The sequence below is a fragment of the Salminus brasiliensis genome, chromosome 19 (assembly GCF_030463535.1).
Source record: "Salminus brasiliensis chromosome 19, fSalBra1.hap2, whole genome shotgun sequence".
In the NCBI taxonomy this organism is placed as follows: Eukaryota; Metazoa; Chordata; class Actinopteri; order Characiformes; family Bryconidae; genus Salminus; species Salminus brasiliensis.
Genome location: NC_132896.1, coordinates 5137897 through 5152949, shown reverse-complemented (window position 1 = coordinate 5152949; position 15053 = coordinate 5137897). Strand labels below are relative to the sequence as shown.

Here is a 15053-nt window from a genome sequence, read left to right as displayed (position 1 = left end):
TTGCTGTGGCAGTGGTGGCTCAGCGGTTAGAGAGCCGGGTTATTGATAACAGGGTTGTGGGTTCGATTCCCGGGCTCTTGAGCAAGGCCTCTCTGCTCCCCGGGCGCTGGAGTTGGCTGCCCACCGCTCTGGGTGTGTGTGTACTTACTGCCCCTAGTTCACTAGTGTGTGTGTGTGTGTGTGTGTGTGTGTTCACTACCACAGATGGGTTAAATGTGGAGGACACATTTCGCTGTACAGAGTACACTGTACACTGACAAATACATGCACATTTACCTCAGTCTGTAATAAATGCACACAATCACCCCAATTTCTTTTATATTATTTCTACAGTCCAGAACATTCAGTTATATGTAATTAACATCTTTATAAATCTTCATTAAAACCAAATACATACAGTAAAACATCCTGAATCTTATTTCAAAATGTTTTGAACTTAATATATTGCTTAAATCATTAAAACTAGAAGTAATTTACATAACTTCTATAACTACAGTAATGAATGTATTTGAGCTGTTTCAAGGCTTCAGCTACACACACAGCTTGTCTAGTCCCTGTAGAGAAGTAATAGGTCAATAGAAAAGGACTAGAGGGGTATAAAGCCCCCCAGCAGCATTGAGGAGCTGTGGAGCAGTGGAAGAACGGTGTTCACTGGAATGATGGATGGTGGCGCTCCATACAGTACTTTAGGAAGGAGTTGGGGATGATGAGGTGGGGTGGTGATCATCATCCAACATCATGACCTCACTTTTGCTCTTATCGCTGAATGCAGTAAAATCCTCACAGCAATGCTCAATCAAAGTTTAGTAGAAAGCCTTCTTCCCTGGACAGTAGAGACAGTTACTCCAACAAAAGTAGGACACTTTGAGCAGGTGTCCCAATACTTTTGTCCATATAGTGCCTGGATTCAGACACTGATCGATGCTGGAGTCCAGCTTCTGGCATTTCAGCCTTGTTAATAAAGAATATCTCACACTCACACTCACACTCACCTTACCTACTCCAGCCCCATGACTGTTCATCCATTCATCTCTTAAAAAGCTTTTTTTCTATTAAAGCTTTCTCAGGTTCGAGGCTCAAGTTCTCCAAACTACGCTGAGATACACATTTATATGTTCTCCCGCCCAAAAACGGAAGGAGGTGCTAGCTAGCATTTTAACCTGCGATTAATCATCAGAATTAATATCAGAATATTGTTGGGATCACCACTATTAAACTTTTTAATAGACTGACACCACTAATATTTACACAGCAGACAGTGAGCACACAGGCCCGGAGTGGCGGGTAGCCTCGCTTTGCAGCACCCAGGGAGCAGAGTAGGTTAAGGGCCTTGCTCAAGTGAATAACAGTGGCAGCTTGCCGAGGCCATGGCATTGAACCCACAACCCAGTCATCAATAGCCCTGTGCTTCAACCGCTGAGCCACCATAACATAACCAAATAACATAACGGAGCGCCCTTTAAAAGCAGCGAGCAACGCTTTATTCAATCAAACCAGCGTTTGGCTTCATTTGAATCACTCAGGTGTAAAGTACACATTTTTTTACATTGCTTTGAGAGAGTGAAGACAGAGTCTTTCAGTGCTGAGAAGACCTCTCACATTAATTAGATTAATTACAGAACTTCAGCAAACAAACAGGTACAGTCATTAAACGTCACACTCAAAAGACTCGGTAAGACGGCACCAAGAAATCAATCGGGAACATTCAGAGCATGAACAGGAACATCAGCACACAGCATCATAGCTTCACCCTCGTGAAGATCACCTACATTCATTCACCAAGGCAGTTTCAGTGTTAGGCTTTAGTGTTAAGTGTTTTACAGTGTGAAGGTTTGTGGCTTTACTGGAACTGAACCCCTCTATCAGAACATCTTTTCAATAAATACAACCCATCACATTAATTCACTATGTATCAGAAGCAGCAGTGAGGCAGTAGTGCGTGAGTTTCTTTGGTTTCTGGTACAGCTCGTCTGGTCAAGTCTAGTGACGGCACTTGAATACCAAGTCAGTGTAAAAGGAGATTGGTTCAGTCAGTGTCAGTGCTTTAGTAAGAATGGAAGTGTTCTGCACAGTGGATGGACATACTGGAGTTATGGAGGAGACCAAATTCCCCATAAAAACCCCAAAAAACAACAAACACCCAAAATCATATGTGGAAATGGCCTTAATGGATGGGACAAATTTCCTACATATAGAAACAGCCATAATATACTGGACCAATCCCATGTATATATGAAATAATAATAAATGGGACAGCATTACATATATGGAAAAGGCCATAACGTACTGGATCTTAAAAAAAAAAAAAAAAGGAAAAAGAAAATGTATGGGACAAAATTTCCCCACATATAGAAATAGCCACAATGTATTGGACCAAATCCCATATCTTTTATATAAAAAAAGATAATAATAATAATAATAATATAATGGGGCAAAATTCCTAATTATGTAAAAAGCCAAAATGTACTGGACGAAATTCCATATATGGAAAAGGCCATAATGTCTTGGACCAAAATCCCATATTAAAAAAATAAAAATAATAATGGATGGGACAAAATTTCCATATATGAAAAAGCCACAATAAATGAGAGTGGGGAAAAAAAAATCCACATACAGAAAAGTTCAGTGTAGGAATGAATTGCAGTGCCAGTGGAAATTGAAATGGCATTTCAGTCTAGGTCTAATTAGGCCTTATCTAGGTCAAGGAACCGGACCCTGGAACCTTTACCAACACTCTTTAGAAATTTGTGCACACAGACCCAGGCCAAGCTATAAAACACGCAGCGAGAACGCTAAGGTTCTCAAGCTGTGGCTCTCGGTGCTGTGGAAGACTCCTGCCCTGCCCTGTTTACAACCCCTCCCTCTCACACAGGAGAGGCTAGTTAAACACTAAAGTGCACAGGGCAGGGAAAAGGTACTCCATGATCACAGGTGGAAACCATGGTCACTCAGGCCCAGTGGAACTGGTATCCCTTGGACAGGATAAGGCCCTCAAGGTCACGGTCCTCAGCTTTCTCCTGCAGCCGCTGCTCCTCCAGCAGGCTGACGAGCCGATCCCTCTCCTCCACCGCCTTCATCACCTCCACCAGTAGGCCCTGTTCCTCCACCAGCTCCCCTGCACTCTTCTCACAGTCTGAACAAGAAGAAAGGCATATGTATGTTACTGCTGGGGCCAAACATTATCTTTTTATAGAAGCTTTTGGCATATGACTAGGTGTGTTTGCATTTGTTAGAGGATTTCACTGTGTTGTGTAATGGGCTGAATGTGTCCTGTTAAGTTCTCTTCTCTTCACAGCTGTCTTTGTGTGGCTATGTGATTCCAACAGCGACAAGCTACATTCACAGTTCTGCTCTTCAGGAGGTGTATATGTGTGTGTGTGTGTGTGTGTGTGCGCATGTGTGTGTGTGCCTGTGTGTGTGCTTATAAGGCTCAGCATATCGGAAATGGCAAGAAACGCATACTATAATACCCATGAGGGTGTTCGTGTTTACTGCCTTTCATTAATGCTGCTCTGAGGTTATGGAGCAGATACACTGCGGGGAAATAATGTACGACCCCAGTCAATGTCCATTACAGTAAGCACAGCACTGAAACAGGTGCTTCATTTAACAATTATATTACAGTAGTGTGAGACAAAACAGGGCTAGAAAATAAATACAGAAAATAAATAAAATCGACTTCAAGCATTTGAGAACATTTCTCTATAACATAACACATGGGTTCAACAGTGTAAAACAAAGCATACAAGTATACAAAGTCTGCCCTGCATTGTATGCTTATATACGAAAGTGAGCTGGAGATTTTGGGGTGCATAAATGAAGTTGGTTAATTCATCTGTGCAGGAGCTTCTAGTACACGGTTCATTCTGCAGGCAGCTCAACCCCAAGCTTCCCAAAGTTCCCCCCAAGTTCCTTCCCTGTATTGTGTCTCAGTACACAGCTAAATGTGTGTTCTTTAAATAGAGGGTCAATCTTTAGGACTTATAGCAGTTGCAATAGGCTATATTGGACTGACCCCCTAACCTCTAGGCTATAACCATCTCCAGGACGACTACATTTTTCACACATGTTAACAAATGTACAATAAACAATAATATTCAACACCTGTAGGTATTAAAGTGGCTATTCCAGAGCTAATAAAGATTATTCTAACAGACAAAATCAAATTCATGTTTTGTGCAAAAATAAACTTGTTTCCTAGAGGCATTGGACCAACCATTGACTTGCAAATGAAGATTCTATCACCTCCTTCTGCTGCTGTTGACATGCAAAAACACAGCCAGGACTTTATATTAGACGCTTCATTTTGGAAAGCTGAGATAACCATCATTTTGAACATGGTTTTAATACTCCCCCTCCCCCTAAAAAAAAAAAAAAAAGAGAAAAGGAGTGGATGTGTACCACCTGTGAGGTGCGTTATATTCAGTAAGGCAGGTTTGGATGAAAGGGAAATTTCACAATTGTTCTCCACTGGTGTAAAATGTGCCACTGTAGAGAAAGCATACTGACAAATACATTCCCTGATGGCTGAGATGTTGTTTTATGATCACTTTCAGATGAAGTTTTGGCCGGCAACCTTTGGGGCGGGACATGCAGGGTGCTGTGAGGCAAAATAGTCCCCAAATAATGTGATTTTTACAAATATTTAAAGCAATTTAACCACTATCAACATTCCCAGGTTACCAACATTCACAGGTGGGTTTGCCATTCGCCACCACTGTAAAGAGTGTACATCAGAGTTGCAAACACACTACACAAGCCCCACTTATCTAGTCATCTCCATTTGGCTCTTTAAACGGTCCTAACCTATCCACCCCTTCACAGGTGCCATTTGAACCAGATAATCAATGCTCTTCATTGAATCGGTCAGTGGTTTTAATGATATGCCTGATTGGTGTATGTCTTCCTTACCTTCAATGGCCATCCTGCGTCTGAGCTCCTGCTGCAGCTGACTCTGCCTGTCCTCCAGCTCCAGCTCCTGAGCGCTGCACCACAGCACACAGACACACAGAGTTACACACACAGTCCTTAACCTCCAACACTACATCTGCACGCATATACATCCGTCCTTCAGCACCGTCCTTCAAAACCTATCCTTCAGTACGGCAGTTTATTGCTTTGCCTGCTCCAACACACAGGATGCTCATCAGGCATCAGGGACCAACAGTGGAATCAGGGGTGCTGAAGCAGGCAAATTACACTCAATGGTGCGGTGCTAAGGCCCTATGAGACTACACTCCACAATCACGGTTTTAAAAAAACATATCAATACAGGGTGAGACTAGAACTGTATTTAGACTGGGAAAAGGCTGATTTTCTCACATTTATAAATTGTGACACAAAAATAAAATAAAATAAAAACATTAATAATCTCCAAAATTCCAAATTTTACAGAGAAAGGAAAAAAGATTTAACGTTCAATGGAAGTCCATGTCAAAAGATTTAATTACAACTCATTTTGGAGCATTTCTATTGGTCCAATCATCATTAAATGTTGACAATGTAAAGAACAATGGCTTTAAAGATTAAAGCTTAAGATTAAAGATTAAAATTATTTATTAAAAATAAGGTTAAAAACAAGGTCTTTACTTGACAGCAACAGTACCCATGTTTTACATTCATACATGTGTGATTAGTCATAAGTTACACAAGACTACGATACAATCTCTCACACTCCTTGGCTGTGACTACTCTGATCCACAGTGGACGAACCGAAACCGCCAATTTCAACACACGGTCACCTGGAGCCCACAGGCATGTAAACACATGAATCAGATCAATTGTGATAGCCTTGATCTTGGTATTGTACTGTGCTGGTGTACGTGTCCTTACAAGATCATCAGCTCGGATTCATATCTGGCCAGCTTGTTCTTCTCCAGCACGAGCTTGAACCAGGTCTGCAGGAGCTCGGTCTCGTCTGCTGATGGGTCATCTGAAACACATCAGAACCGTAGTGCACCATCAGTGGTATTGTAGTGTGTGTCCTGCCTTGTTTAGTCATAACCTCTTAAACCCAAAGTTGCCAATGTAGTTTACAGATGATGTTGGAGTGCCACAGGGTTCTAGTTTAGGGCAGATGGAAATTATAATAGTAATGAAGTGTGGGCGACATACAGGGTTTAAGAGATTAAGAAAAGGACACCATGATCATAATCTTTAACATCATTCTCATATTAAAACCTGACTAACATGAATGATTTTAGAAGGATTATGGTAATAGACAGTCATAGGCAGTCATAAGTAATAGCTCAGATGTTGGCTCATCTGATTAGCTGGTTTGGGTGGGTTTGAAGACTCTTTCTTGTCTTTCTTGGGGAAGAACCACAAACAATGGCCTGATCTGCCAACAAGACAACACAGGACACCACAACATTCATCTCAAGTACTGGAGTGGGTTGAGAAGTGAGGAAGATCAGGTGATGTCATGGTAGCACAATGACCAGATTTAAACCCCACTGAGAGCTTGTGTGGAGAAGAAATAGCAGTGAAGACTGTGTGGGAAGCAGCTCATTTAAAATCAACGCTGGAAATGACAAAGCAGTGTGAGATGGTCATCAAGACCAGAGGAAGACCTACACAATACTGATGCACACTGTTACAGTGTCGGTTTTGTCTTTTGTTGGTGAGATCATTACAAAAATAGTATAATCAATACTTGGACAGCACTGCCCACTTGACCCTGACCTGCTCAGTAGTACAAATCCATTAAGTCAGTGGTGAAGGACTCTGCCTCCAAGTGGTTCTTCTATGGTGTTTGAAGCATCTTTTTCTAAAGTGCCTAATTAATGTATTTAGAAATTCATAAATAGCTCAATAAGAAGTGCTAGATCTGGCTTGAAGGTGATGCTTCAAGGAAAGCAGGCCACCTACATCATGCTACATTATGATCTAGCAACAACATATATGTATCAGATGTGAGCGGGATGTGAGCCTGGACGTTTCTCTGAAATACAACAGTAGATGGGAACACATGGAGGGTCACCGCCTCACACAAAGGCCTGAACAGTAAGGCCGCGTCCTCTTTTAATGCATTTAATGACATATTCTTAATTGTCCACCTCCTACGCCAACCCACTTTCCATTCATTTGGAGGGTACGAATGTCAGATGACAATGAGGCCATTCAGTCCAAAGTCCTCCGCCCTCTGGAGCCGACACAATCATCTACACAGACCAGCAAACTGAGGGACAAAGGCTGCTGGCCTGCTACAGTTCATCACTAGAGTGGATGCTCCTGATCCACTTATTCTCCAGAATCCGCTGCAAGGCTGCAGTCGGCCCGCGCTCCAAACAGCTCATACAAAGGCCAACTTTGTCAGTTGTCTGTTTTCTGCTGCGATTGGGGGAGTTTGATGATCGAAGGCAGCACGCAGAGCTTAGTGCAGCTCACACAAGAGGATGAGAAGACAAGACCGACACACAGAGAGAGAGAGAGAGAGAGAGAGAGAGAGAGAGAGAGAGAGAGAGAGAGAGAGAGAGAGAGAGAGAGAGAGAGAGAGAGAGAGAGATGTTCTCTGATAAAGCAAAGCCAGGGATAATGAAGAGTCACATGATTCACCTAAGAAGATGTGCTTTCTTTGTGTTCAGGTTTGGAAGGAAGGAGGCTGAAGTATCATCCATCATTCATTCACCCAGTCATTCATTCGTTCTTCCTGTTATCCAGTTATTCATACATTCACTACAAGCACCAACATCTTCTCATCAGAGCACAAGGAAAGAGGGAGGTTGAAATATGGACGTTTTCATTCATTCATACATTAATTTATTTGTTCATTCATTCATTCAGTTATTCACACATTAATTCGTTCATTTATTCATTCACTACAAGCACCACAATCCTCGTCAGGGCACAAGGACGGAGTAAGGATGGGAAGAAGGGAGGATGAAATATGGACGTCTTCATTCATTCATTCATTCATTCACCCAGTCATTCATACATTCACTACGAGCACCAAAACCTTCTTGTCAGGGAACACTGAATGGAGACATCCATATTTCAACCAACCTCCTTCCTTCCTTCCTCAATGTTCCCTGACAAGAAGGTTTTGGTGCTCGTAGTGAATGTATGAATGACTGGGTGAATAAATAATGGATGAAGATGTCCTACCTTCCGAACCTCAACACAAAGAAAGCACATCATCTAAGGTGTGTCATGATCTCTGTGTATACCCTGACAAAAGGAATTTGTTGCTTGTTGTGAATGAATGAATGAATGAATGAATGAAGACGTCCATATTTCAACCTCCCTTCTTCCTTCCTTCCTCATTCATTCATACATTCACTACAAGCACCATATTCTTTTTTTCAGGGTATACACAGAAGATATCATGACACACCTAAGATGATGTGTTTTCCTTGTGTTGAGGTTCGGAAAGTAAGGGGTTGAGGTATGGCCGTCTTCACCCTTCATTCATTCACTCTTTCAGTCATCCAGTCATTCATACATTCACTACAAGCACCAAAATCCTCTTGTCAGGGCACAAGCAGAAGGTACAGAGGGGCTGAAAAGCTGAGAAACATTAGCCGGCATTTCTGAGAAGGAAAAAGAAAAAAGGAACGAATTTCCCCTCCCCTAAAAGATGTTAAAATTCAATTTGCTGCTCCGCCAACAACACGCGGCAGCTTTCAGAGCCATGATTATAAACTCATTATACAGACAGGCAGGGTTAGCCTTTTTTCATCAGGAAGAATTGAGGGCTTTAATAACCCCCACGTATATCAACATTTGCTAAAATAATGAAACGTCACATTTTCAGCCCATTTTGGAGCACTTTTCCTCTTTCCAGTCTATTTACAGGACCCATTACCTCTACAGTCATTTCAGCACAATTTACACTCTAAATGGCTATTTGCTTTAAATGCAAATCGCTATTATTTGAATCTCTAATTTTGCCCTCTTACACACACACACACACACACACACACACACACACACACACACACACACACACACACACACACACACACACACAGAGAGAGAGACTAGGAACTAGGTTGGCTAATTGGAGGGGTACACTTCATACTCTACAAGCCTTTTTTTTTTTTTTTTTTTTTTTTTTTTAACAACTTCGCAGGATAACCTTGCGGCTTTCTCCCACTTTAGAAGATGAAAAGATAAAGACGCAGGCCGCGCAGCAGCTCAGCGGCATTGGTCATAGCACATCAAGGCTACCTGAAAACCTCCGACTCAAGTGTTTCTGCTCATGCAGCACTGGAGAAAAGTGGCTAAGGCTGCATACCTCGGCGTAAAGCTTTAGAAATACAAACAGTCTGAGTCTCCAGCAAACTCAGGGTGAACTGCAGTAATTTGTCTAAAGGAGGCAGACTTCATCTCTCTTTTTTTTTAAATGACACTGAAGGTTGCAGAGAAAAAAAGAAGCCATTGCTTGAAAATCAGATTTTTAATTGAAGTGGTTTAGGTAAAGAAATGGTTTACCAACTATTTAATTCACCCCATTAGTTTCATCCTTGTTTTATTTTTTTCCTCTCTCTTACTAATTAAATCTTAATTTGTTCATTTTAGTTTCCATTTAGGTGTTAGCAACTTCACAGGCTCCTGCAGATGGCGCTGTGTGTGACAGGATTCATAAATTGAGAAGAGGTGAAGCTGTGCTGTGTCCAACTGCATTCACTCCTTTTAGCCATAGTGTGAAGGAGGCTGCTGAATCTGCAGGTGTGTGGAGCACACTATGGTCGTATGGGTTTATCAGCAGTGGCAGAAATTCCAGTCTACAAGAAAGTCTCCTCAGAATTGTGGCTGAAAGACAAAACTGATGGACAGGGACCGCCGGCGTGTTTCACAGCCTGTAAATAAAAATCGCTTCACTTCCAGGCAAGAATTACTTCGTCAGTGCAGGTCTTGCACCACCAATTTGTTAAAGTACACAAGAGAATGTCCTGTAGGCTGGGATTTCTGCCACTGCTGGTAGACCCGTATGACTGTATGCTTCCACACACCTGCAGATTCAGCTACATCTACACTATGGCCATTCGCCACGCCCAAATGCAAGAGCATTAGTCCTTAAATCATCCCAAAAACACTGGGTGGAGCACCATCCATCATTCCAGAGAACACCGCTTATCCACTGCTCCACAGCTTAATGTTGCTGGGGGGCTTTATACCCCTCTAGCCCACGCCTGGCATTAGGCAGCATGGTGCCAATAAGTTCATGTTTATTTATCTGCTGCAGAGAGTCCTATTGTATTGGCAATACTTCTCTACAGGGACGAGACAAGCTGTGTCTGTGTGTGTTTGTCAAATCTGTGTCAGCTATGGGTGCAGCTTAAAAGTAGATGGGTGTCCACAAACATAGCGGTATAGTGTATTTTAGTGAATTGTTGCGCTCCAAATGATCCGTTCTGGGTAAAAATCTGTTTAAAATAAAGTAATTGTAGAATTGTAATGGTAGTATGTTTTTTAATTAGCCTCGACTCTCGTCCTAGAGGCACATTTTAGTGGACTCCCTGCTTAAACACACCCCCTGCATCTCTCAAAGGGCTTATTAATGAGCTGATTAGTTGAATCAGGCGTCTTGGAAGCAGGAAAAGCACTAAAACGGGCAGGGTGCCTCCAGGACCACGGTTAAGAAACGGTTAATTAGCTACTCTGTATTTTTATGACTACTGTTATACTCATATGACCTACTTTACTTTTCATAATGTTGCACTACAAGCAAGTCTGTAATATCTCTGATATTTGTTCTACTGGTATTAGTCTGATAGTCTGATGGTAAATGCTGGGCATCAGTATTTGTGCCACTGCTGCTTACGATGCTTTGTTACTAGGAAAGCTGAAAGCTGAGGTGCTGCTTACCCATTTCTCCCCTGAGAACCTTCTCCAGTGTGACTCCTTTCTCCTCCAAAACTCGCTGCTTCTCTTCCACCTCCTCCAACTGCCTCTGGATAACCTACACACACACACACACACACACACACACACACACACACACACACACACACACACACACACACACACACACACAGTTACAACCCATAAGGGCCAATACTAAACTCCTGCCTGTTGGGTGTTTATTATTACACTGAAAACAACAACAATCACAATAAAATGACTGTATTAAATATCTGTTTTTATTCAATTGCTTGATGGGAAACCGTGTGTGTGTGTGTGTGTGTGTGTGTGTGTGTGTGTGTGTGTGTGTGTGTGTGTGTGTGTGTACCTGTGCTCTGTGCAGCCGTTTAAGCTGCTCTCTTTTGCTCTGCTGGATGAGCATTTTCTCCTCCTTCCTTCTCCGTCTCTCAGAGTTGTCAGAAATAGACTACATACGGCACAGAACAGCGAAAGAATGAATATTACATATATCACACATATGTATATACACTATACAGACAAAAGTATTGGGACATCTGCTCATTTAAGGCTTCTTCCAAAATATCAAGGGTACTAAAGAGAGCTAATCCAGCTTTTGTTAGAATGACCATCTCTACTGTCCAGAGAAGGCGGCTTATTACTAGATTTTGGTGGAACATTGCTGTGAGGATTTACTGATTCAGCGACAAGAGCGTTAGTGCGGCCAGGATGTGGGATGATCACCACCTCACCTCATCCCTTAACTCCCCAATTCCAGAGTACACCGTTTCACTGCTCCACTCTAGTTCAGGCCTGACATTAGGCATAAAGGTGCCAATATGTTCATGTTTATCTGCTCCAGAGAGTCCTATTGTATTGGCAATACTTCTCTACAGGGACTAGAAAAGCTGGTTATGTTTTTTAAAATTATTATTTGAGAAGGAACAAAGAATGAGCAGGTGTCCCAATACTTTTGTCCCTACAGTGGTTTTACCATTTATGCATCATATGGTACCTTTAGTGAAATATTCCATGTCTTGTAAATGATCTGTCTAACACAGAAGAGGGCAACTCTGGTCCTGGAGGTCCAAATACCTGAACACTTTTGTGCTTTTCCCACTCAAGCCCACCTGACTCAACTCACCTGTTAATTGCTAGGTTTAATATGTCTGTTGGAACAGGGAAATCAGCAAACTGTGCTGGATCCCAGCCCCCGTTGCCCACCCAGAATCATTCTTACTGGGACTAGGGACATGATTCAGATCCATTCTGATAGAATCAAACACTGCAAATATTCACATTTTTCAAGGGACGTCTTGGAAACCGTGCTGCTTCTTTAGTGCTTGTATAACGACAACAAGAAAAAGACCCACAAGGTTTTGGGGGGAGGGGGGGGGGATCATTGTGAGCAGCCATGCTTTCGCACTCCGGTGTAAAATCAAAGAGCTTTACATTTCACCAGTATTCACCGGCCCAGCACCTTCAGCGCATTTCAGAGTCAATACATGAAGGCCTATAAACACAGAGCTCACAAATCCATTCAGTGGCTGCTTTTTAAGCCAGAACACAGCTGACAATGAAGTAGCTTGTTCGCGAGGGGGGGTGGGGGGGGTGTCAAGGCAGGTCACTGAGAAGCAGTGCGTGTCATCAGTGTGTAAAATGGCTTTACTATGACATGAAATTCCACTTTTTCTAATGTGAAACGTTACCCATGAGATCGATGATAATGTTAGAAGACTGTGTGAGGCTGAGGCAGTAATAACAGTCACTGGCAGAGTTGGTCTTTACCCTGGGCTCTGTGGACTCCAGGCCTTCCTCACTGGAAGAGTAGTCTTCCTCCTCCTGTTGTTGCTGCTGCTGCTGCTGCTGCTGCTGCTGCTGCTGCGTGGAGGCTATCAACACAATACACCACATGTAACAGTTTAATAAGAAGGACATCTTTACATCATTCTCCTTTATAGACAGATGTAGAGCTGGGCTGTATGATGGCATTTTATTGTACGGAGATATATAAGGCCCCTGGGAACTTTAATCGGAGTGTTCTTTCCAATTAAGTGAATCTGGCTCCTCAGGGCCCTCAGTGTAAACGTACAAAGTATGTCTTATGATGATCTTTCCAGCGTCTAATAAACACCTGCTGTATTTCACTAGTATTGCTCTCCTCTCCATGTAGAATGGGCGGTCCTAAAAGTGGGTCAGGTGTACATCGGCATGCCCCTGACCAATCACAAGGCTAACGTAGCTCCACCCTCTCTTCGAGTCTGAGCTACCTGGAAAGCTGATGCTAAAGGTAAGGTAAAGGACCTCTCCGTTTCACCATGGAATTTAGCAGCTGGGTGCCGGGATGGACGGGAAAAAGCCACCACCCGCCCTAGAGGCACAGTAAACAGGGGGGAAGCGGAAAGACAATGGGTACCAGGCGGACGGGACGATGGGGCAGCCGTTCCCCAAGTCGCAGCTTGAGCTTGTTTCTCTATATGGGCTGTTAACTCTGTTCCAGATATCAGAACCTCAGTAAACCCTAAAGATCTGTGAAATCACAAGTAAAGAGCTTAAAAAATAAATAAATAAATTCTCTGTCTGTCTGACTGCGTTGCCACGGTAACGTCAAGCAAATGTATTCGCCAGTGATTGAGGGCCGTCAGTCACTCACATTCATTAGAATATTCAGACCACGCCCAGACCGCTCTTTTGATGTTTAAGGTGTGTTGATTAAATTTCTGCTTTATATTTTCTACGGTTCGTCACAATATCTTTATCAAAATAATATTTGTACAAACATTTTTACAATATTGCCCACCCCTAAACCCCATAAGCAAGTCTATTACAGATGACTGGACGCCTCCACATGGTTTAAGGGAAAGGGTGTGATGCCAATCTTTACATTTCATAGGTTCACTAGTTTCAGACAGTAAACATGTATGGGCTGATCGAGCACCTCTGTGGGAAGGGCAGGACTGTGGGTTTCATTTTTGACAACAATACAAACGATAGGCATCTGGCTGCATGCTAGGGACTCTAATGGGAGCCAGTAGGAGATTACAGTCAACTGAGCAACACTGCACACAACACTGGCTACATATTTACAAAGCAGATCGAGGACGAGCGATGCCGTGTTGTATGTTATGATGCATATCGCAGTCTGCGCAGTCTGTGCGTGCTGGATTGTAATCATTATCACATGGTTTCACAGATTCCGGGGGGCGTCTGAGGTTAAGCCTCACACTCGGCTGCTTTTACTGCACCGCTTGCGTTAACCCCTTAGAGCCTGAAGGAACACAGAACAGGACTGAGCTGAGCTAATGCGACTCCGGTAATAGCAGGCCTCCACTGAAATCTACAGCATGTGCTGACTTCCCAGAGTAACAACACTGGAACGGTCTCTGAAATGGGCAAAATCTAGAGCTACAACAATGAAGGCTTTGCTTATGCTGAAGGCCAAATTAGATTCAGATTTGAAGTTATAAGGGAACAGATCTTAGAGCAACGATATGTGATTGATTGTTTGGCACATTCTGATGTCAAGAACCACCACGCCCCACATGACCACACTAGAAGTCATAAACAAAGGAGGCTTGAATCCGACTGGAGCTGTGCAGCAGCACAGAGAAGAACTGTGTTCCCTGGAACGATGGATGGTGCTCAATCCATTACTTTCGGGATGAGTTAGGGAGTTGGAGGGGGATGAGGTGATCAGCCAATACCTCTAAAGGTATCCTGTGGTATCTGAGTTAGAAGCGCTAGAAGCAGATCCTTACGTTTCTCACACCAATTCTAGTAGGTACTGACCGCTGCATGGCAAAAAACCCCACAAGACCTGCGTGATGTTTTGGAGATGACCCAGTTATCATCTAGTCATCACAATTAGTTTTTGTCAAAGTGTCTTTTTGTCAGATTCTTATTTTTGCAAATATTTCCTGCTTTTAAGATCATCACCACATTTACCTGCTGCCCAATATATCAACCCCTCGACAGGAGCCACTGTAGACGAGGATAATCAATGATTTTCACTTCACCCATCACTGGTTTTAACGTTATGGCTGATCGCTGTACATCGATTGGTGTAATTTACAGGCTCTGTTTAATTAGTCTAAATTGGTCTGACACATGTAGTTAATTAGTGTTGTAGTAGTGCCGATACCCATGATACATTCAGAGAAGTGCTTTGTGATAAAGCGACTTGTGAATTAGCTGATTCAACAGAATATAGAGAGTGCAATACTCCTGGACCAGGATTTGGACCAGGG

At 42.8% G+C, this 15053-nt stretch overlaps 1 protein-coding gene across 3 annotated transcripts in view; it reads right to left on the bottom strand.

The window, feature by feature from the left end:
- Positions 1-1510: 1510 nt before the first annotated feature.
- The window catches only part of mical2b (microtubule associated monooxygenase, calponin and LIM domain containing 2b), a 75498-nt gene continuing 61955 nt past the window's right edge, over positions 1511-15053 (bottom strand). For all 3 annotated transcript variants that reach the window (XM_072662928.1, XM_072662925.1, XM_072662926.1), the window contains 6 exons: positions 12595-12698; positions 11177-11275; positions 10813-10906; positions 5833-5932; positions 4912-4985; positions 1511-3133 (listed from right to left, as the gene is read on the bottom strand). In XM_072662928.1, the coding sequence (XP_072519029.1) occupies positions 2949-3133; positions 4912-4985; positions 5833-5932; positions 10813-10906; positions 11177-11275; positions 12595-12698 (656 nt within the window). In that variant the 3' untranslated portion in view covers positions 1511-2948. The remainder of the gene's footprint in view (positions 3134-4911; positions 4986-5832; positions 5933-10812; positions 10907-11176; positions 11276-12594; positions 12699-15053) is intronic.